This window comes from Scylla paramamosain, chromosome 4, assembly GCF_035594125.1.
Source record: "Scylla paramamosain isolate STU-SP2022 chromosome 4, ASM3559412v1, whole genome shotgun sequence".
Taxonomy (NCBI): Eukaryota; Metazoa; Arthropoda; class Malacostraca; order Decapoda; family Portunidae; genus Scylla; species Scylla paramamosain.
The window spans coordinates 22,387,603-22,409,539 of record NC_087154.1 but is presented as its reverse complement, the minus strand read 5'-3'; the positions used below and the strand labels follow the sequence as shown (position 1 = coordinate 22,409,539).

Below are 21,937 nucleotides of genomic sequence, written 5' to 3'. Positions count from 1 at the left end.
GCCCTACCACACACCACCCAGCCATACCACACCTCACCATCACATCCATCCCGCTCCATCAAACACCACTCCATCACACCCCTTCCAGCCATACCACACACCACCACACTCTGTCCCACCACACCCTGCCCTACTATACCACCACCACCACGCCTCGCCACCCCACCTTGTCTCACCACACGAAGAAAAGAAGGAAAGAAGATAGATATGCGTTCAGTCACATTCCCCCACCACACAACAACACCAGCCACACCCACACTACACTACCCGTCATCACTACCACCCGGCCACATCACATCACCTTCATAACACCAGGTCACAAGGCCACACCAACATGACCACATAATTAAGACAACACTAACCACCAGACGTACCATCTACACCAATTGCTCCTCCACGCTTCACGCCTCTCGTAACATACCACCACCAGCACCACCACCTGCACCAGCCACACCAATCACCTCACCCTCCACCACATCCCCCAGCACCACATCTCTCACCACCACCACTACCACACCACCACCTCGCGACTTTAACATGTATCTGCTTTGCCACACAACCACACGGTACTACTACTACTACTACTACTACTACTACTACTACTACTACTACTACTACTACTACTACTACTACTACTACTACTACTACTACTACCACTACTACTACAGAACACCAAGTTTCATAAATGTTAGCGTAGATTTAGGATAAAGAGACTGAGAGAGAGAAAGAGAAAGATAAAAAAACACACGTTACAACTTCCTCTTGGTAACACTGGTCAGGATCCAATTAAATGGAATCTAATCCGATGAGTGAGGCAGCCACGCTCCCCCGGGATGCGAAGTGGCCAATAGGTCTGCTGGTGCTTGTTCTTCCTTTGTAATTCCTTTAGGCGCTAAGCGAGAGAGAGAGAGAGAGAGAGAGAGAGAGAGAGAGAGAGAGAGAGAGAGAGAGAGAGAGAGAGAGAGAGAGAGAGAGAGAGAGAGTTGGAGGAGCTCATATGGGTCTGGTTATTAGTTTTGTTAGTTTGTAGTATGTAAGAAATTAAAACTTGTAAGACTAGTAGTATAAGTAGGCAGTAGTAACACACACACACACACACACACACACACACACACACACACACACACACACACACACACACACACACACACACACACACACACACACACACACATACACACTTAATGTCATATACTGAAGCAAAAATACTGTTTCCCCAAATGTCCCTGTCTGCTTTGTGTTGTCTGAATGCATGTCGAGATTACACACACGCACACACACACATACACATACATACACACACACATACACACACACACACACACACACACACACACACACACACACACACACACACACACACACACACACACACACACACACACACACACACACACACACACACACACACACACACACACAGACACACACACACCCTCCAGCTCGATGCAGTTTACCTTGAAATTTCACTTGCCCACAGGTTATCAATAGGACTTGATTTTATGTACCATTGCATACACGTGTGTGGTGACGTACAATAGTGTTATGGCTTTTTTCACGATCATGTCCGCTTACACACTTATGTACATGTTTCTTTGTGTCCTTTCGCTCACACACACACACACACACCTACACACACACACACACACACACACTGTAGCGTGTCTATGTACTGGTTTCGCTTCGTGTTTTTTTTTTCTTTTTTCTTCTTCTTCTCCCTCTCTCTCTCTCTTCCACTTTACTGTACTTCCTTTTCTACGTTATTTCCGTCTTCTTTCTCTCCCACGTGTGTCATTTTCTGCCCTCCCATTCCTACGTTTTTCTGACTGTTTATTGTCACGTTTTCTGTGGGTTTATTTCTCCATTTTTATTGTTTTTGTGTCTTCCCCTTTTCTTTACTTCTGCTGTTCTGTTTCTTACTTCTTTATTCTTATTCGTCATTTCTTTGTGATTTCCTGCTTCACTGATTTGTCTGATTTTTATTCCTTGTCATTTTGCTTTCATTTATCAATCCGTTCCCGTTGTTTGGGTCCTTATTTCCCACTTTCTCGCTCTTATTCCCCATTTTCTTTGCTTATTTTTACTCTCTTTTCTTTGTTTTTTTTCATTTCGTTTCCCTTATTTCATTGTTTAGTTACTCTCTTTGCTTCGTCGTTCCCGTTCCCTCATTTCATTGCTTCTTATTTTACTCCCTCTCCGTCACTGCGTTCACCTCCCTCCTTCCATGCGGCGTTTGTGACTTGCCTTTGTTGGTCCTTGGCATTACGTGATCTCCGCTGCGTCCCATAAATCTTCTATGGTTCCCAACACAGCGAGGTGGCCGAGAGACGGAGTATTAATCGATAACTCACACCATCGCCACCACTTCCTTCACTTCTAGCGCCACCTCGTTCGTGACTCAAGACTTCCACCTCTTCCTGTGTTGTGTTGGGGGAGGCCGCGGTGAGCTGGATGCCTGGAGGGGACTCTGATGTTCACTCTATGGGTGTTGGGTTCTTGGGAGTGAGAGATGGAATTCTAAGTCGCTGGGAGTGTGACAAAAAGCGATTACCAAACCCTGATCGTCCTTTTCCTCTCTCATCGCATCCTGCTCGCGATAAAAGGTGTTGGAATTTCTTATAAACCACTTTTACCTGTCCTGTAAACATTTATGGCCTGAGCAAAAAGCAAATAACTCGAGACCACAAAGGTTTCTTCGACTGCGTTTCTATGGCCTCGGTTCGGTCAGGCGGAGTTCGGGCCGCGCGGACAAAGCCAACCCCCCCATCCATCCTCCTCCCGCCGCCGTGCCGCAGATATCACTCTATATCTACAGCGTTTCCAGTGAATTACCCCTAAAGACCTCGGGCCGCAGCCACCACGTATCCCCACACCCCGCCCGGCACAGCGTCCTGCCCCCATCCACCCCGAGACACCAGCCACAGCCACGCACAGGGCAAGGCGACGCTGCTGTTCCTGTTATCGTCACTCATCTCACCAGTCACCACCGTCACCACTACCACTGGGCGAGGTCATGCTTGGGTTGCTTTTGCTGTTGCTCATGCACGTTTGGTAACCCACCGTCAGCAGCAGTAGCGCTTTTACTTTCACTACTACTATCACAACGGCCATCAGCGTGCACCACACACACACACACACACACACACACACACACACACACACACACACACACACCTGCTTATCAGCTTTTCTTGCTACACTGCACACCACCACCACCACCACCACCATCACCTGCACAATCATCACCACTGTTCAATACTCCCACATCCTATCACACCACACCCCCACCTGCACACATTACCCTTCCTCACCACATCACACACTTCACCCGCGTCACCACCGTTACCTTTTCTTACCACACTGCACATCACCTGCTTCACCACCTGCGTCACCATCGCCAGTAAGCCCGCCACGCAAACACCAGCTCAGCTCCAAAGCCTCTCGCGATCTGCGCCAACAAAGGAAGTGAGCGTGAGTGCAAAATAAGACGGATATGATAGGGCAAGGTATTCTAAATGATGCAGCCCTCACCCTAATGCTGCTTGGTTTGTTTCCGCGGTCATCAGTTGTGTGGTGAAAAGTAAATAGCAGGGGGGAGAGAGAGAGAGAGAGAGAGAGAGAGAGAGAGAGAGAGAGAGAGAGAGAGAGAGAGAGAGAGAGAGAGAGAGAGAGAGAGAGAGAGAGAGAGAGAGAGAGAGAGAGAGAGAGAGAAAGTGTTGCTTGTGTGTGTGTGTGTGTGTGTGTGTGTGTGTGTGTGTGTGTGTGTGTTTGATTCAATACACTCTCTCTCTCTCTCTCTCTCTCTCTCTCTCTCTCTCTCTCTCTCTCTCTCTCTCTCTTTCTCGCTGTGCCGGGTGGTGTCTAAAACAAGATGTTTCAGATACTGTTTTTTCGTGACTCACCTAAAGCCTGTGATGTATTGTCTCACAATATATTACAAAAAAAAGATAGTTATTGATAGAGTACGTGGAAATTAACTTAACTGGTTTAACAGTTACTTAACTAACAGAAAACAATGTACTTTATTTAACAATATGTCATCTCCATACACCACCACTGCCTGTGTGGTGCCACAGCGGTCTATTCTCGGCCCAATACTCTTCTTGTTATATATTAATGACATAGTACATAGCAATAACTAATAATAATTCTCATTGTTTGCAGATGATACTTAACTATTCATTCAAGGATATAATAATTTACATTAAATGAGGAATTAAGTAAAGTGTCTTGTTGTATCAGTAGCCATAAATTAACTCTAAACCTTAATAAAGTTAACTTTATGTTTTCCAGCCCCTTGATGACTCAGGCAGTGCAAACATCAGTAAAAATTAATATTTTCCCCTAAACTGAAGTACATGAATTTAATTTTTTGTAGTCGTTATTAACAACGAATTAAAGTGGAAAGCCAATACTGATGTAATAAAATCTAAGGTGTTTTTATTAACAGAAGTGACATAATAGGTTAAAAGCTTGTTTAACTGTTTCTTGTCTACGACAAATTCACTTTGTTGTAACCCAAGAATCACCAAGAAGAAATTAAACCACGTATGAAGGAATAATATGAGACAAGAATGAAGAAATGAAGAATGAAGTAAGAAGGTAGAAAGAATAAATGAAGGAAAAAGATAATAAACACGAAAGCAGGTGCCAAGATTACAAGCAGTCACCAACCACCCTGATAGATGAGAGACGAGACGTGACCACCGAGAACAAGATGCAGTGAGTCATCACAAGACTAACAGAGCCCGGAGAATAACGGCAGATTACAAGAACAGATATTCAGGCGGCTGTCACATTTGATAGACAAGGTAAACGGAAGTACCTGGCCACTGAGGGCCCGTGTGTGAGAGACTGCTGAGGACGTGTGTACTTGAGGACAGCCGGCAAAACATGAAACGCCGCCTCCTTGTTCCTGATTAGATGAAGATGCAATTTACCAAAGTTACTCGAAAAATTAACCTTACTGAAAGTTATAGGAAAAATGAACCGTATGACCAAAGTATTGGAAAATAGATATAGTTACTCGAAAATTAACCATATTGAAAGTTATGGGAAAATAAACCGTATGATCGAAGTATTGAGTATATTATAAGGTGTAGGAGACGGGTATAGACAGAAGGAGGCAGAGAGAAAAGCTAGGCAGAGCTGTCAGACTGGAGAGGGTCAAGATGGGCAAGCCGCGTGTCAAGGTGCCAGTAAGTAAAGCCTGGCAGTTGTAATGTAGTCCAGAGTAGAATGCTGGTGTTATATATTGACAGAGGAGGATTAAATGTGGAGGAGGTTTTCCTCAGTGAATATTAGTTGCGGAGTCTGTGTAGGGTGTGAGTTATCTTTGAATGTTAACTGCGTAAAGTAATTCGAATCGGAAGTGTAATGTGAAAATGTTTCGAGATATTTAATGAAATTTATTTGAAGAGAGATGATGCGGAGGAGCCTTTTGTTGTAATATCTTGTGCCTTTTACCAGACTAACTAGCTTGCAGATTGGTTATTCTATATAATTATACCTATATTAGAATCACAAATGGGTAAATGAAACAAGTTAAAGATAAACCTCACAAACCACGCAGGACACGATGAGGGATCCTTCTCTGTCAAGACGAGAAGGATCAAGGCAGGCCACGCTCTCCTTGCTGCACCGATTCAGATTTTTAACTAATCCTTCTTTTGATTTAAGACACGTGCGAGAGAGAGAGAGAGAGAGAGAGAGAGAGGAGAGATGAGAGAGAGAGAGAGAAGAGAGAGAGAGAGAGAGAGAGAGAGAGTGAGAGAGAGCAGCTCATGGCAGTGTTGCAGGCGTTGTCAAGAGAGGCGCCACTTATTGCACACCCGTAAGGGAAATGAAACAGTGTTGCCTGTGGTTCTTTTATTGTGTTGCTCAAAAGAACAACCCATGGAAAAATTTTTCCCTTAAACAGCTTGTAATTATTTGGCACTGAAAAATAACAAAAGTGTCTCCAGAGATGAAAGTGAATAATCGAAAAATCTGTAGATTATTACATGGAATATTACGTTATCAGATCCGAAACAGCTGTGCATCCCTGGGAATAGTGAGGTGACGGCGTGTTCGTCAGCACGTGGCAGGGAAGCACGCCCATCACGGCAGCTTCCTGGCACGAGAGGCGCGGCTGTTTGTTGCTGCGGCGGAGTTGTGCTGCCACCTCCCGTGACACCTCTTACTGAAGTGCCATGCCCTGTGATTTGGGCGATCGTGTCCCTCCACCTTCTTCAGTTTTCAGTCATGTAGATGAGGTGTGAGGGTTTGGACGCCAAGCTATTGCTCTCCGTGGTCTTGTCTGTTAACTTGCGTCTCTGTCTTCCTCTCTTTCTCTTTCTCTCCAATTTGCCAGTGGTACTCGTCTTTGTGCTTTCTAGCAATGTGTCTCATTAAATTTAGTTCCCTGTTTTAGATTAGTTCAAGAAGTTATCTATTTGCGTTTGCTTGCTGTAATACTTGGTGGTTTGTTTACCTTGCTGTCCAATCGATTCTGAGTCTATACATTGTCTCCATTTGAAAAGCCTCTTGTATTTTTTTTTTTTACGTAAGAGCGGGAAAAGCCAACGGAAACAAAAAGGGCGAAAAAATTACCCATTGAGAATGCCAGTTCCCCCCCCCCCCCCAAAAAAAAAAAAAATTGCAAAGTGATCACCCAGAATTGGAGTAATGTTTTGAAACTTCCCTCTTGAAAGAGTTCAAGTAATACGAAGCAGGAAATACAGAAGCAGGCAGGGGGTCACAGAGCTTACCAGAAAAGGGATAAATGATTGAGAATACTAGTTAGTTCTTGCATTAGAGAGGTGGATAGAATAGGAGTGAGAGAAAGAAGAAAGTCTTGTGTAGAGAGGCCACGGGAGGAAGAGAGGCATGCGGTTACCAAGATCAGAAGGTCAGTTAGGGTGAAAATAGCAGTAGAACACATTAAGAGATGCAACATTGCTGCGATGAGAGAGAGGCTGAAGACAGTCATTTAGAGGAGAGGAGTTGATAAGACGAAATGCTTCTGATTCCATCCTGATTAGAAGAGCGGCATGAGTGGAACATCCCTCACCTCCTTACATGTGAGGCGTCCTCCATACATGGACGGATAAGGCGCCTATCCATAGGTAGCAATTGGGGGATGAAAAAAAAAAAAATGGTGTATACGACTCAGAACACCTAATTTCATAGAAGCTGTTTTATCTAAAGATGAAAAGTGAAGCTTCCAGTTCAGATTATCAGTAAAGGACAGACTGATGATGTTGTTTGGGAGAAGGAGACAGTTGAGTGTCATCGAAGAAGAGGGGATAGTTGTCCGGAAGGTTGTGTCGAATTAATATCTTGAGACATTGTTCTGACCTAGTCAGAAATTTTAGAGAGAACAGAAGTCTGGCGTTCTGTGGCTTCCCTGCGTGATTTGCTCATTTTTTGAAGGGTTGGACGCGTATGAAAAGACGTAGAAAAGTGCAAAGGGATAACATCAGCGTAGGAGTGGATAGGACAAGAAGTTTGGCTTTGAAGATCATTGATGATAATAGGAAAAAAGTGGGTGACAGGACAGAACGCTACTAGCGAAAGACTTAGAAGAACAGTGCCAATCTTCCACAACAGCAATTAAACAGTCAGAAAAGAAACGAGATGAAGTTACAAAGAGAAGGACAGAATCCGTAGGAGGGTAGTTTGGAAATTAAAACTTTAAGACCGTGAAGTGACAGGTGTTTAAGGATCTTCCTGTTGACAATAGATGAAAACTTTAAAGAGGAAGATGATTAAAGTATGGAGTATACCTCACATGTATTAGGGATTCCACTCACACTGATCTTCTTGACAGAGATGGAATGAAAAGCATTTCGTCTAATTTACTCCTCTCCATTAACTGAGTGTCTTCAGTCTCTCTCTTATCGCATCAATATTGCATCTCTTGGTATCCTCTACCACTGTTTCCACGCTAACCGCTCTTCTGATCTTGCTAACTGTATATCTCGCCTCCCACAGCCTCGTTGCACAAGACTTTTTTAATTTCTCTCACCTTTATTCTGTCCACTTCTCAAATGCAAGAGTTAATCAGATTCTCAATCGTTCATTCCTTTTTTTGGTATATTCTTGAACTCCTTGCCTGCTAGACTTTTGAAGGTGGTGGTTTCAAGACTATTGTACTTTAATTTGGATGATCCTTTTGGCATTTCAATTTGGACTGGCACTCTCAGCAGGGCCTTTTTTCGCTCTTTTTGTTGCCGTTTCCCAGCGCCTCTGTCACCATAAAAACGTCCATGTGTGTTAAGAATGCCCTTGTGTGTGTTCTGAGAGCTTTCATTCTGGTTGTCATGCTTAGTTTTAGATTGTTTAAGAGTATCCTCATTTTCTGGTAATTTGTCTTTACAATTCTAATCCTTGTCTTGAATTCGGCGATGTAGCGGCCATCTACTGTGGTTGTACTTTCCCAGGTGGCTCAAGCTGTTTGCTTGATTAATATTTGCATTTTTTATTTTCATGTTACATGAAGGAATTTTCTCTCTCTCTCTCTCTCTCTCTCTCTCTCTCTCTCTCTCTCTCTCTCTCTCTCTCTCTCTCTCTCTCTCTCTCTCTCTCTCTCTCTCTCTCTCTCTCTCTCTCTCTCTCTCTTTTTACTGCCATTATTTTGCTTACTATCAATTCTCAATCCATATCTTATACTATTTCTATTTCTCCGAGCTTTCTCTTCGTGTTTGCTATCAGCACTGTGTCTAAAGTTGTTGATATTTATCCCTCTAACCTTTTAACCCTCTTAACACAGGATGCTCCGGAGAATGATCTCTCTGTAATAGGAAAAGAGAATTGGGGAGAGCACACAGCCCTATCCAACGCCCCTTTCGACGTTTTTCCATTCTAATTTTATCTTCTCATCAATTTCTGCGTTCTTCAATAAATTGAAAATTTTGTAGTGCTTCTCTTATGTTCCTCATTATATATATTGCATTTGTAGTGCATTTGTCTTTCATAAATCCATATTGTTCTTGAGATATCTCTCTCTCTCTCAAGCTTGGATTTGATTCTTGTAAGTATCACTTTTTGGTTTATCTTTGTGATGTGGCTCATCAATCTGAGCGTTCTGTGTCGCCCACAGTCCACAGTTCTGTTTTCTTCGGTATTGCTATGAAGATTGATTTTCCCATTTCCTTTGATATAATTCCTGTATGTGGACTTTATTCGCCAGCTTTGTGATTTTCTCAATCATTATTATTTTCTTCTCCGGCCCCGAGCTTTTGTATCATAAGTCTGTCGTAACCTGGACTTTTCTCTAATTTTATTGTTTGCACGGCTGCGTGTACCTCGCTTCTTAGAATCTCAGGCCTATTTATTTAGGTATTTATTTCCTTTGTGTTTGCTTGGGCTTCCCTTGTTTCATCATCAAGAAATTCGTCTATAAAATGACTTACTCTCTTTAGATCTCCATCTATTTCCATTATAATTCCTCCCTCGTTGCTGGAGGGAGCCTCTCCCTTCCAGAGAGTTCCTTAACTTTTACAGACATAACTTCAGGGTTTTCTTTATTACAACTAATCCGCTTGTTGACACTTCTCTCATAACCAATTTTCTTTTGGCTTCACACATTCATCTTTATTTTTGTGATTCAGTTCATCATATTCATCTTTGTCGGCTTGTTTACATTTTCTTCTCTCCTCCATTAGTTTATGAATTTCTTCCTTCATGCACGTGTTTACTGCTGTGTTCTGGATTGCTTTACATCCCAGATTTCCATCCTCTCCCAACCTGCCAAAAAGGTTTTTCAACTTCTCAAGAGGAGTGTTAGAACAATAGACGTCGCGCCTCGCCTCCGATAATGAGCAATTTCCACAAAGAAACGTTCGTCAAATCTTTACTTGCCTCACCAGTCGTCTCGTGGCCGCAAACGTCTTTGGCTGCAAACGTGTTTCCGCCGCGTGTATAGCTTCCTGTGTTTCCTGTCAATATGAAAGAGTTTCCTTCGTTCTCAGGAGCATCTCACGGTTCATAATCTTTGTCTAGCTAGCCGATTTGTCCGGTCCCACTTCAGTGTTCGCCAAACACATCGGTCCGCAGGCGCACGTAGCGAGTGCCAATTTCCAATGGACTGATCTTTGGTGTCTGGTCTGTGCCCTCGCCTTTCTCTTGGACCTCCCGCTGATATTCTGAACTGTGTCTTACGACTTGGTCCCGTTTCAACTCTTCCCTCCTTGCTTGGAACAGTATGACTGGGACAAAAAAAAAAAAAAGAGATTGTTGAAGAACTGAGGGAAATATGAAATTTGCTTGAGTCTAAAAGTGTGGCGGTGCGTCTGTATTCCTGTATTTCCATTCTCGCTTCTCTGGCTGGCGTGAGGCTCACGCTGCTCACCAGCATCAGCTATGGAGTGAATCCCAGAGGTTAATCCCAGGGTCAATCACGGGAAGAGGCGCGCAGGGCTTGGCGAGGTCCATTTCTGTGTCCTCTGCAGCATTCTCAAACTCCGTGTCCTCCAGGGCGCTGTTAGTTTCGTAATCTCCTACAGAGCTGTCGGTGTCTGCGTCCTGCGTGGTTCCTCACTCCCGAACACGGTAGTCCAGAATCGCTCGTAGCGGCAACCAACATTCTCTGGGCTGGCACGCAGCGGCAGGTGTGGACTTGTTCCTTCCCTTTCCTCTTGCTGCTGATACTTCGCGTCCTCCCCGAACACCTCAGTCCAGAGCCGCCTGTAATGAATGCAGACTTCCTCTGAACTTGTCTGCGGTGAGTCGTGTGTGCCTTTACTTTCCTCCCGCTGCTGCTGGCAGTCTGGACGCTCCCCGAACTCGTCAGTCAGAACATGACGTGTGGTAACTCGCGCTGGACTGGTCTGCCGCTCAGGGTCTGTACTCTCTCCGAACACGTCAGTCCACAATCGCACGTAGCTTCTGCTGATTCCCGATGGGATCTGCGCTAAACGGTGTGTGTTTTCTTCTCCCTCTTCCTTTTCCTCAGGCTGTTGGTGTGTACGTTACCCGAACATCTCCGTCCACAGCCGCACATATGAGGCGCTGGCTTCTGATGCACTCGTTTGTGGTGACTGCTTTTCTTCTTCCTGCTTGGTGACTTCTGCGTCTTCCTTGGTGTCGGTGTCGTGCGCTATGTAATGCGTGACGCTGTAAGACTTGGTTTCCCCTGTACTTTCGCTCTTCTCAGCGTTCTCTGTAACGCTGTCTGGTTGGCAATCTTCGGGCGGCGGAGACGCGGCCTCTTCGTGGAGGGCCTGGGAAGGCTTGCTGTGAAGCAGCAGCCATTCCTTAGGATCCGGCATCGGGCCGTATCTATACGTCTCCTGAACCAGGAACTGCAGCCTGGCCTGGCTGGTGTCGTGTTCTCCTGCAGGGAAGGTGACCTGCGGGACGGCGCTTGTAACCCGCTGGTGTCCAACAGGATACACAGGAGGGGGAGGCGGGGTGGGGGCAGGGGAGACCTGAGCCACGGTGAGGAAGGCTTTCTCCACCTTCCCCCCCAGGCTTAACCTCGAAGGGCACCTTGACCACCCGATCGGCAGTGCCACTCACGAGGTCTCCCACCCTGACCAAGGCTCGAGTCCGAAGACGAGCCTTTCCACTCTGAAACCTTTGGATGAGCGTGATCTTCCCATTCTTCCTCGTGGCGTCGACTCCGTCACTGAGCGGCGTCAACGCCAGGGACACCTGCAGCAGCGGCAGGCGCCACCAACCCCTGTAGGAGACCATCAGCCTGGTGGGCGGCCGGGCCTCCTCCTTGTTGAAAATCGCCACGCGAAGAATTTCCAAACTGGCCTTCATGTTTGTTTTTGCTCTGGGTCGTTTTCGATGGAAGTATGCACACCAAATATTTAGCATGAATTGAAGGCACATTGTACTCTTGATGGACAGCTTGGAGTTGGCGCGCCAACCTGCTGGCATTCTGTGCGTTGGTTGACGAGGAGAAATGGAGTGCGAGTGCGCCAGCGTGTGTTTGTGTGTGTGTGTGTGTGTGTGTGTGTGTGTGTGTGTGTGTGTGTGTGTGTGTGTGTGTATGTGTGTGTGTGAGAGAGAGAGAAAGAGAGAGCGAGAGAGAGAGAGAGAGAGAGAGAGAGAGAGAGAGAGAGAGAGAGAGAGAGAGAGAGAGAGAGAGAGAGAGAGAGAGAGAGAGAGAGAGAGAGAGAGAGAGAGAGAGAGAGAGAGAGAGAGAGAGAGAGAATTATGCTAGTATATTCGGCTGAAGGCAGCGACTTCATCAGTAAGGTGTTCAGAGCATGTGAGGCGAAAGAAACAACAGGAAGAAGGAAAAGAAAGAAGCGGCTGAAGGAATGAAAAACAGCAGAGACAGAAATCAAGTTTAGAGGGAAAAAATGGCATTAGAAGTCCGTTTAATGTTTTGCTTAGTAAAGGTAGAGGCGAAAGAAGCAGCTGGAAGGGGAGCATGTGTGAGGTCAAGTGGAAGGATCATCGTAAAGGATACACGCAAGGTGACTCAAGCTGCAGTTGTCTTTGTGTCACCGGGAAATGTTTGTTTATGAGAAAGTGAAGGTGAAGAGAAGCAAAGAGCGTGTGTAGCATCGGGGCGGGTGGAGTGAGGTAAGGCGGGTGAGTGGCAGACTGCAATAATGTTGCGAGGTTGGGTTGTTCGTGAAAGGAGAGGGGGAGAGAAGGGCTAGAGATGGAGAAAGGAAAGGCAGGGGTAAAAAGTACACGGCGGGAACTAAAGGTGCTCAAGATGAGGAGGAATGCTGGTACAAAGAGTAGGAATATGTTGTTGTTGTTGCTTATTCGTTTCTCATTAGATAAGAGACTGGCTGTGGGAACCCGTCAGTGATTAATGTGTAGGAATAGAAAACAGAGGAATGAATATATTAAGAAAGGACAAGAAGTAATGAGCTCAAGCTTGATCTTCAAATTGTTTCATAGAGAGGTGAATGGCTGGAAAGAGCTACCAATCATGTTGTTAGAGCAAAATAAATTAGACTCTTTAGAGGTGATGGGTAGATAGAGTTATGTGGACAAGGACTGCCATGTATAAGTTTAATGGCTTCTTGCAGCTTCCCTTATAAACTGCTTGTATTTTTATGTTCTAATGGGGGAGTTGGATGAGGAGGAGGAGGATTACAAACAATTACTGGAAAACAGAAACAACAACAAATCAACTTGTGTTTACTAGGAATTCTTAATGTATAAACAAGAAAAAAATGCCTTGTGTAGATCAACTCTCTTTTTGTTATTTCCTTTTTTTCCTGGTGTTCTCATGTTCTTGAATAACGAGCACGAGGAGGCGTGTACGGCGGAAGCCTCTTTCTCACGCGCCTTCTTCTGCTGGTGAGGCTGGCTGGAGAACTAAAATGGAATTTGTACAAGGAGTAAAACATAAGCGTAAGAAACATTAAAATGAAATTTAACCCTTAGGTGTAAGAGGTCAAGGATGCTTCATGTCAGTGATGGGCTGCACGGCACATGTACGTAGGTGTTTGCAGACCAAGTCTCAGAGTTCACTTGCTGTAATACGAGAGTGTCTGGAACCCATAAGACAGTCACGAATTGCCAGTCTGTCAAGTCAAGAGCAATGATGGCGACCGATGTGTGTGTGTGTGTGTGTGTGTGTGTGTGTGTATATATATATATATATATATATATATATATATATATATATATATATATATATATGTAACATGATTATGCGCATGTTAAGTTAAGTTTATTTTACGTTCGTGCTACCCGTCAGTGGTATGGTTCCAATATTATTTGTTTTATTTCTCTTAATATACTTCTTATTGTATGCTGAACGAGTTTACACCAACTATGTATGTATTTGTCCGTAAATTGTGTATTTGATATTTGATGTGATAAAAATACTGTATAAGTAGACTACAATGGATTTGTTAAAGAGTATAGTTTATGCGGAGTGGCACACGGTTGTTGTGGAGGCCCGCGCGGCCTGATATAGACACTGACAGACAGGAGAGTGAGACAAGTGGAGACGGTTTGCTAGCTACGGGTCTCCCTCGTAGGACTCGGGAATAAGGTCGCCCCTCCTGTTCTATAGACTGTAAGTGTTATAACCTTTACATGATTATTGTTCAGGGTTATCTTCATAGTAGTTACAATTTGCTTCATGTGCTCAACATTATTTCTGTACCACTTGTTATCAATCATGGGTTATTAGTGCCTATGATTGTGTTTATTAAATTATACTAATCATATGATCAGGGAATGAGATATTGACATGTCTGTGGTTTGTAGGGTTATGAAAGTGAGACGTCAGTGGATTACCTATCAATTATCAAAGCACCAGTGACGTATCCGGCTGTTGGGGATTCCACGCCATAGTATTTTCAACACAACTGACGCTGGCAATGTTGTGAGTGTTATGGTTATTGTGTATTTGTGTGATTTTTGTCATGCTATGATTTACAGTGATATGTATGAGGATTTTCTGAGCTTTATAATGATGTGAGTCACACAGGGTATTTATCCATTGTTTGGGAGGTTTATCATATTGTGAACTGCAGAGATATTTTTGTGATTTCTGTACTTATTATACTATGAGGTACATGGGAACTATTCAAGGTCTGATCATGTTATGTAGTGATTATTTTTGTATTTTTAGTGTTTCTACGCTCATATGATTTTACCATGATTTGGTATCGGGCTGATTTATCCTGGACCCACAGGTTGGAACGCTACAATAAATGTTGCAACACATTGCTCGCCTGTGGATTGCCCTAACGCTACATTCCAACAACACCCACAACCATGCCCAAGACGGAGGACCTTGAGCGCCGACGGAGACTACGAGGGACAGCCCGTGGAAAGCTAACTAGGAAGTGTAACCTACTCTCTGAGCAAGTGAAGCAGGGTAAGCCATCTAGCATTATTGAGGATTATTATGAGGAAGTAAAGGACGCTTTTCGGGAACTCGAGAGACGACACGAGGATGTGATGGACGCATTATGTGAGAGTGATCAAGAGGAGGAGGACTTTAATGGAAAACTTAAGAATGAAGAACAGTATATAGTTCAGGCAGAATTGTTGAAGACAGGTGCTTGTGAGACTTTATTACAGCTATGTAAAAAGGAAAAGGAGACAGCCTTAACAGATAGTGCAACTAAGGTTAAGGTGAAGCCAATAGAACCTCCTAAATTTGAAGGTGACATACGCCAATACCAGACATTTCGCAGCAACTATGATAAAATAATGACTGTCAATTATGGGGAAAATGCCTTTGCCTTAAAACAGTGCTTATCAGGTGAAGCGCTAAGTGTAGTACATGGAGTAGATGATGATTACAAGGAAATGTTCCGTCGTCTTGACCAAAGGTATGCTGATCCAGTTAGATTGACAGATACTGTTATCAACCAACTGCAAGAATTAAAGCCAATTGCTGAAGGCAATACTGGTAAATTTGTAGAAACCGTGGAAGTCATAGAAAAGTGCTGGACTGACATGAGTAAAAATAATTTAGAAGTACAGATGTCCACTGTAATTGTGATAAGCTTAATTGAGAAAATACTTCCACCCCAACAAAAAAGAGAGTGGACTAAGATCTACCAAAATCTGTCAAATAAAGTAAATGCTTTTCCTGAGTTGTTAAAGTATTTGAAGGAAGAAAAGAATGTCCTTGATTATATAGACAAAGATGTTCGTAAGAGGTCACATAATTCCAAGGCTACTGTTCATAGTGTAGAGGTAAAAGAGGATGACAGTCAAATTATGAGAACATTGCAAAAGTTGCAACTTCAACAAGCAGAACATCAGGCTAACATGGAAAGTATAATGCAGAAGTTCACTCAAACACTATCTAGTGGGGGTTCACAGGTTGGACGTCATAGACAAAACTACGGAAACCCCAACTTTTGTTGGTATCACAATTCTGATTCGCACACTATCAGTCGCTGTAACACATTTCATAATTTGGAACCCTCAAACAAGATGGAGGTTTTACGGAAGAACCATGTTTGTTTTCACTGTTTGGCAATGGGACACAGTTCTAAGGATTGTCAGGAAAAACGCAGTTGCTACATGAAGTTAGGAAATGGTAATGTTTGTGGTAAGCCACATCATCCGAGACTTCACTATTTGCTTTATCAAAATGATATTAATATTCACACCAACAAGTCAGATGGTTGTACTTTGCTGATGATTGGTCAAGTTAACTGTAAAGATGACTCATTAGTAACTCTTTTTGATCCCGGCAGTACAAGTAGCTTGGTGACTCATCGCAAAGCACGGGACTTAGGATTATGTGGCACACCATATAACATCACTATGACAACAGTTGGAAATGTAAGTGATACTGTATTCACTAAAATGTATAAAATGCCTCTTGTAGATGAGACAGGTAAACAATATTTAATACAATGTGTAGGAATGGATGAAATCACTTCAGAAGTTAATCCAGTCCCTATGGACATAATTCTTTCTCAGTTAGGAGTTTCTCAGTCAATGCATATTTTCCGTCCTCATGGGAGAGTTGATCTTTTGATTGGTGCTGACAGTTGTGACATCATTCCTACAACTGTTAAAACTGTAGGGAAATTGCAACTCATGAAAGGTCCCTTCGGCTATTGTGTCAGAGGATCGCACCCAGAACTCAAAAATGAATATACAGAGCACTATGTGGCTCAAGTAAACCACATGTCCTTAACATCTAACACTTTTGAAATTCAAGGGGAGATCTGTAGAACTTTTAAGGAGGATATAGATAATTTGTTTGCAATGGATCACCTAGGCACAAATTGTAGACCCAAATGTACCAATTGCATTAACTGTAAAGACTGCAATAGAGAGACGCACATAACTGTAAAGGAAGAAGAAGAAATGAAATTGATTCTCAGTGGACTTGAATATCAGGAGAAAGAGAAGACCTGGACTGTACATTACCCTTGGATTAAAGATCCACATCATTTGCCGAATAATTTTGGGGTAGCACTAATGAAACTTAAAGGTACGGAAAAGCGACTGAAGAAGTTGGGCAGTAGGTCAACAGAAAATTACAAGGTACAAATTGATGACATGTTAAAGAGAGGTGTTGCTAGAAAACTAAATAGGGAGGAGTTAAATTGGTACAAAGGTCCAGTGCACTATTTGTCTCATCATGAGGTGTTGAAACAAAGTTCAGCTTCCACCCCTACTCGCATTGTATTTAATGCTTCTGCCTCATATAATGGTCATGTGCTGAATAATTATTGGGCTAAGGGTCCCAATGTAATGAACAGTCTTTTTGGTCTTTTACTTAGATTCAGAGAAGGTTCCATAGCATTTGTTGGAGATATAGCCAAGATGTTTAATAGCATCAGGTTATCTGAATTTGACAGTCACGTACACAGGTTTCTTTGGCGAGACTTTGAGGATCGGGCCCCAGACCACTATGCCCTCACAGCAGTTCCCTTTGGAGACATTTGTAGTCCGGCTATTGCTATACTTGCTATGAGACAAACAGCTGAGAAATGCAAGGAGGAATTCCCTGAAGCAGCCAACGTAATTGTGCAAGATAGTTACATGGATGATATCATACATAGCATGAATGATACAGAGAAGGCTAGTCAGATCATAAAGGATGTTGAGCTTATTCTGAACCGTGGAAACTTTCACATGAAGGAGTGGATCATAAGTGGGAAGACCCAAGTTGGAAATGATGTGGACTTGTCAGGTATACCAGGAGAAAAGGTTCTGGGATTAGTATGGAACCCTGTAGAAGATGAAATAAGTTTCAAGATGAAAATGAAAAGTACGTGTAAACAGACTTGCAGTGTTGAAGTTAAGAGTAATTCCGATGAACCACAAAATCCACTAACTAAAAGAAAGGCTCTTAGTTACATATCAACAATATTTGATCCCATGGGGTTTGTTACACCAGTGACTTTACGTGGTAAACTGTTGATGAGACAAATCATTGAGTACATTGATGAGAATGGACGGAAATTAGACTGGGATGATCCTTTACCTGAGGAATTTATAGGGAAATGGTACAAATTCTGTCATGATATGCATGAATTGGGAACTATTAAATTGCCTAGATGCATTTGTAATGCTGAATTAGTTGAACCAACCCTGATACTGTTTAATGATGCGAGCACCCTAGCATATTCTGCGTGTGCTTATGCACGTTGGCGTGTTGGGAAAGATAAGTATCAATCAAAGCTACTTGCAGCCAAAAGCAGACTCGCACCAATTAAGACACAGACTATTCCCAGACTGGAGTTGTCCAGTGCAGTTCTTAGTGTTCGCCTCCGCAATACAATAATGAACGAAACTAACATCAGATTTGATCATGTTCACCACTTTACTGACTCTGAGATTGTGCTTTCACAAATAACAAAACACAATATTAAGGCTGGAACTTATGTTGCAAATAGAATTGTAGAAATAAAAGAAAGCTCCTTGAGTAATGAATGGCACTGGATCTCGACTGAAGTAAACATAGCTGACCTAATGACCCGTTCAAGTAAATTTGTTGATATGGGTCCAACGTCATGCTGGCAGTGTGGACCCACTTTCTTAGAATTACCATTTTCTCAATGGCCCATGAAGTCAATCTCTCCAACACCAGAGATAAAGTCCATCATTAACACAGCTGAAGTAAACAACTGGCATATTAATGACTGCAATATGTTTGACATAGACAGATTTAATTCATACCGCAAAATTATAGGAGTCACTGCAAGAGTTTTGAATGCCCTTCATGCGCGTTCTTTCAAGGGAATCCTGGCATCACCAACAGTAGATCAACTTAAACAAGCAGAAATATTATGGATCAAAAGAGCCCAGATTTCTTTAACAGACAACTGGGAAAAAAGGTTCAAGCGGTTAGGTCCATTTTGTAAGGATGGAATAATATATGTAGGATCAAGAATTGCTGCATGGCTGAAGAATAATTACAATAATGAAGCTTTCATTCTACTTCCCACTAAACATAGACTCACAGAGGTGTGCATTAAGGATATTCATGATAAAGACCATGGAGGGATTGAATCTACTCTATGTAAACTACAGGCTAAATTTTGGATTCCTCAAGCTAGAAAGTTAATCAAATCAGTTAAATCTCGCTGCGTGACATGCAGACGTTTAGAAAAACAAGTGATTGGACAAAGCATGGGACCAGTACCAGAAGAAAGGTTGAAACCTTCACCTCCCTTTTACCATTCTGCTCTTGATCTATTTGGCCCATTAATGATTAAGGATACAGTCAAAGGAAGATGTAAAAAAAAGGTGTATGGTGTTGTAGTAAATTGTCTCAGCACAAGAGCATCATATGTTGACTTAGTAGAAGGGTATGATACTGACAGTCTCATCACTACTCTTCGTAGGTTTACAGCCATCAGAGGCTTCCCTCACTCAATGTATTCCGACCATGGTTCACAACTCAAATTGGCAAGTAAAGAAGTTTGTTTCTTGACTCAAGACCAGGAAAAATTATCACAATTTAGCCGAGAAGGCGGTATGGAGTGGAAATTTACAAAATCTGCTGATGCTCCATGGGAGAATGGGTGCTCAGAAGCTATGGTAAAATTGGTGAAGAGAGTTATGACCAGAGTAATAGGTGACAGTACATTGACATTTGGTGAATTACAATCAGCAATGTTTGAGATTGCAAATATGTTGAACGAGAGACCAATAGGTATGAAAAATGGTTCAGACTGTACTAAGGGATCTTATCTTTGTCCAAATGATCTAATACTAGGGCGTGCAAGTGTACACACACCAGAAGGTGTATTTGACAGCAGTACAAACACAAGGACTCGCCAAAGGTTCATCAATGCAATTGTAAAATCCTTCTGGAAGAAATGGATGATGCATTATTTTTCAACATTAATTGTACAACAAAAATGGCATTGTGAGAAAAGAAATCTCCGAGTGGGAGATATTGTTTTGGTGCAGGATAGTAATAATTTGAAAGGGCATTGGAAACTTGCTGAAGTGTGTCAAGTTTTACCGAGTTCTGATGGTAAGGTTAGAGATGTACAAATTAGATACAAGTTACAAAGCGGAAATAGCATGTATAAGGGTCATCAAGATATAAAGGTTAACAGATCTGTCCACAAACTTGTGTTGATACTTCCGATCGAAGAACAATAATTTTAATTCTTTTTCTTGGGGTGGGGAGTGTAACATGATTATGCGCATGTTAAGTTAAGTTTATTTTACGTTCGTGCTACCCGTCAGTGGTATGGTTCCAATATTATTTGTTTTATTTCTCTTAATATACTTCTTATTGTATGCTGAACGAGTTTACACCAACTATGTATGTATTTGTCCGTAAATTGTGTATTTGATATTTGATGTGATAAAAATACTGTATAAGTAGACTACAATGGATTTGTTAAAGAGTATAGTTTATGCGGAGTGGCACACGGTTGTTGTGGAGGCCCGCGCGGCCTGATATAGACACTGACAGACAGGAGAGTGAGACAAGTGGAGACGGTTTGCTAGCTACGGGTCTCCCTCGTAGGACTCGGGAATAAGGTCGCCCCTCCTGTTCTATAGACTGTAAGTGTTATAACCTTTACATGATTATTGTTCAGGGTTATCTTCATAGTAGTTACAATTTGCTTCATGTGCTCAACATTATTTCTGTACCACTTGTTATCAATCATGGGTTATTAGTGCCTATGATTGTGTTTATTAAATTATACTAATCATATGATCAGGGAATGAGATATTGACATGTCTGTGGTTTGTAGGGTTATGAAAGTGAGACGTCAGTGGATTACCTATCAATTATCAAAGCACCAGTGACGTATCCGGCTGTTGGGGATTCCACGCCATAGTATTTTCAACACAACTGACGCTGGCAATGTTGTGAGTGTTATGGTTATTGTGTATTTGTGTGATTTTTGTCATGCTATGATTTACAGTGATATGTATGAGGATTTTCTGAGCTTTATAATGATGTGAGTCACACAGGGTATTTATCCATTGTTTGGGAGGTTTATCATATTGTGAACTGCAGAGATATTTTTGTGATTTCTGTACTTATTATACTATGAGGTACATGGGAACTATTCAAGGTCTGATCATGTTATGTAGTGATTATTTTTGTATTTTTAGTGTTTCTACGCTCATATGATTTTACCATGATTTGGTATCGGGCTGATTTATCCTGGACCCACAGGTTGGAACGCTACAATAAATGTTGCAACACATTGCTCGCCTGTGGATTGCCCTAACGCTACAATATATATATATATATATATATATATATATATATATATATATATATATATATATATATATATATATATATATATATATATATATATATATATATATATATATATATATATATATATATATATATATATATATAGATAGATAGATAGATAGATAGATAGATAGATAGATAGATAGATAGATAGATAGATATAGATTTATTTCTTGTATTTTTTGTTAATTTTCTATATTGTATAATTGTTTTCATTGCTATATTGATTATTATTAATAGGCTAACGGCACACTTCAGCTTTTGCTCGTAAAAATGATTAATTAGAAGGGCCATAGAAGAGCCTTGGATCACTGGACCTAGGCTATATGTTTTCTTGTATATATGTATATCATATATAATACGTGTGGCCAATAAAGAAAATCTCTCTCTCTCTCTCTCTCTCTCTCTCTCTCTCTCTCTCTCTCTTCTTTCCTCCTCCTCCTCCTCCTCCTCCTCCTCCTCCTCCCTCACTCCCCCCTTCCCAACCTCTCCCCAGCCACACACCGGACAGTCACATCTCCCCGGTGTGTGCCAACATGCCGGCCAGCGAGACACGTCCCTTCATACACTGCATGTCTGAATAATAAACAATCATCGGAATACACATGTACACACGTATATTTTGGGCCGTTGTGGTGGAGTGGGAGGCGGAGGGAGCAACACGCAAGCACACCAAGTAATGGCACGTAGGCTCCCAGACATCACCAGGCTGGAGGGGGGTTACTGAATGCATTGTGGGAGATTTTTATATATTTTTTGTTTCATGATTCCCTTATGTGGAAGGTGACGTGGTAA

The 21,937-nt window shown here is 42.4% G+C and overlaps 1 protein-coding gene across 3 annotated transcripts; it reads left to right on the top strand.

Annotated features, from left to right (window-relative positions):
• Window positions 1-13,593: 13,593 nt before the first annotated feature.
• LOC135099865 (uncharacterized) lies at window positions 13,594-21,083 on the top strand. Of its 3 annotated transcripts, XM_064002480.1 has the most exons (3): window positions 13,594-13,987; window positions 14,182-14,299; window positions 14,613-21,083. In XM_064002480.1, exon 3 carries the CDS (start codon window positions 14,695-14,697, stop codon window positions 20,014-20,016), a length of 5,322 nt encoding a protein of 1,773 aa, XP_063858550.1. In that variant the 5' UTR covers window positions 13,594-13,987; window positions 14,182-14,299; window positions 14,613-14,694; the 3' UTR covers window positions 20,017-21,083. The 3 variants fall into 3 exon arrangements, 1 of the variants encoding a protein (XP_063858550.1); XR_010268408.1 differs by having other exon boundaries at window positions 13,594-14,797; window positions 20,622-21,083; XR_010268407.1 differs by having other exon boundaries at window positions 13,594-20,427; window positions 20,622-21,083.
• Window positions 21,084-21,937: the final 854 nt, after the last annotated feature.

What these genes read in the sequence shown, in the direction of transcription:
- LOC135099865 (XM_064002480.1), top strand. Translation starts at nt 14,695, where the DNA reads ATGCCCAAGACGGAGGACCTTGAGCGCCGACGGAGACTACGAGGGACA.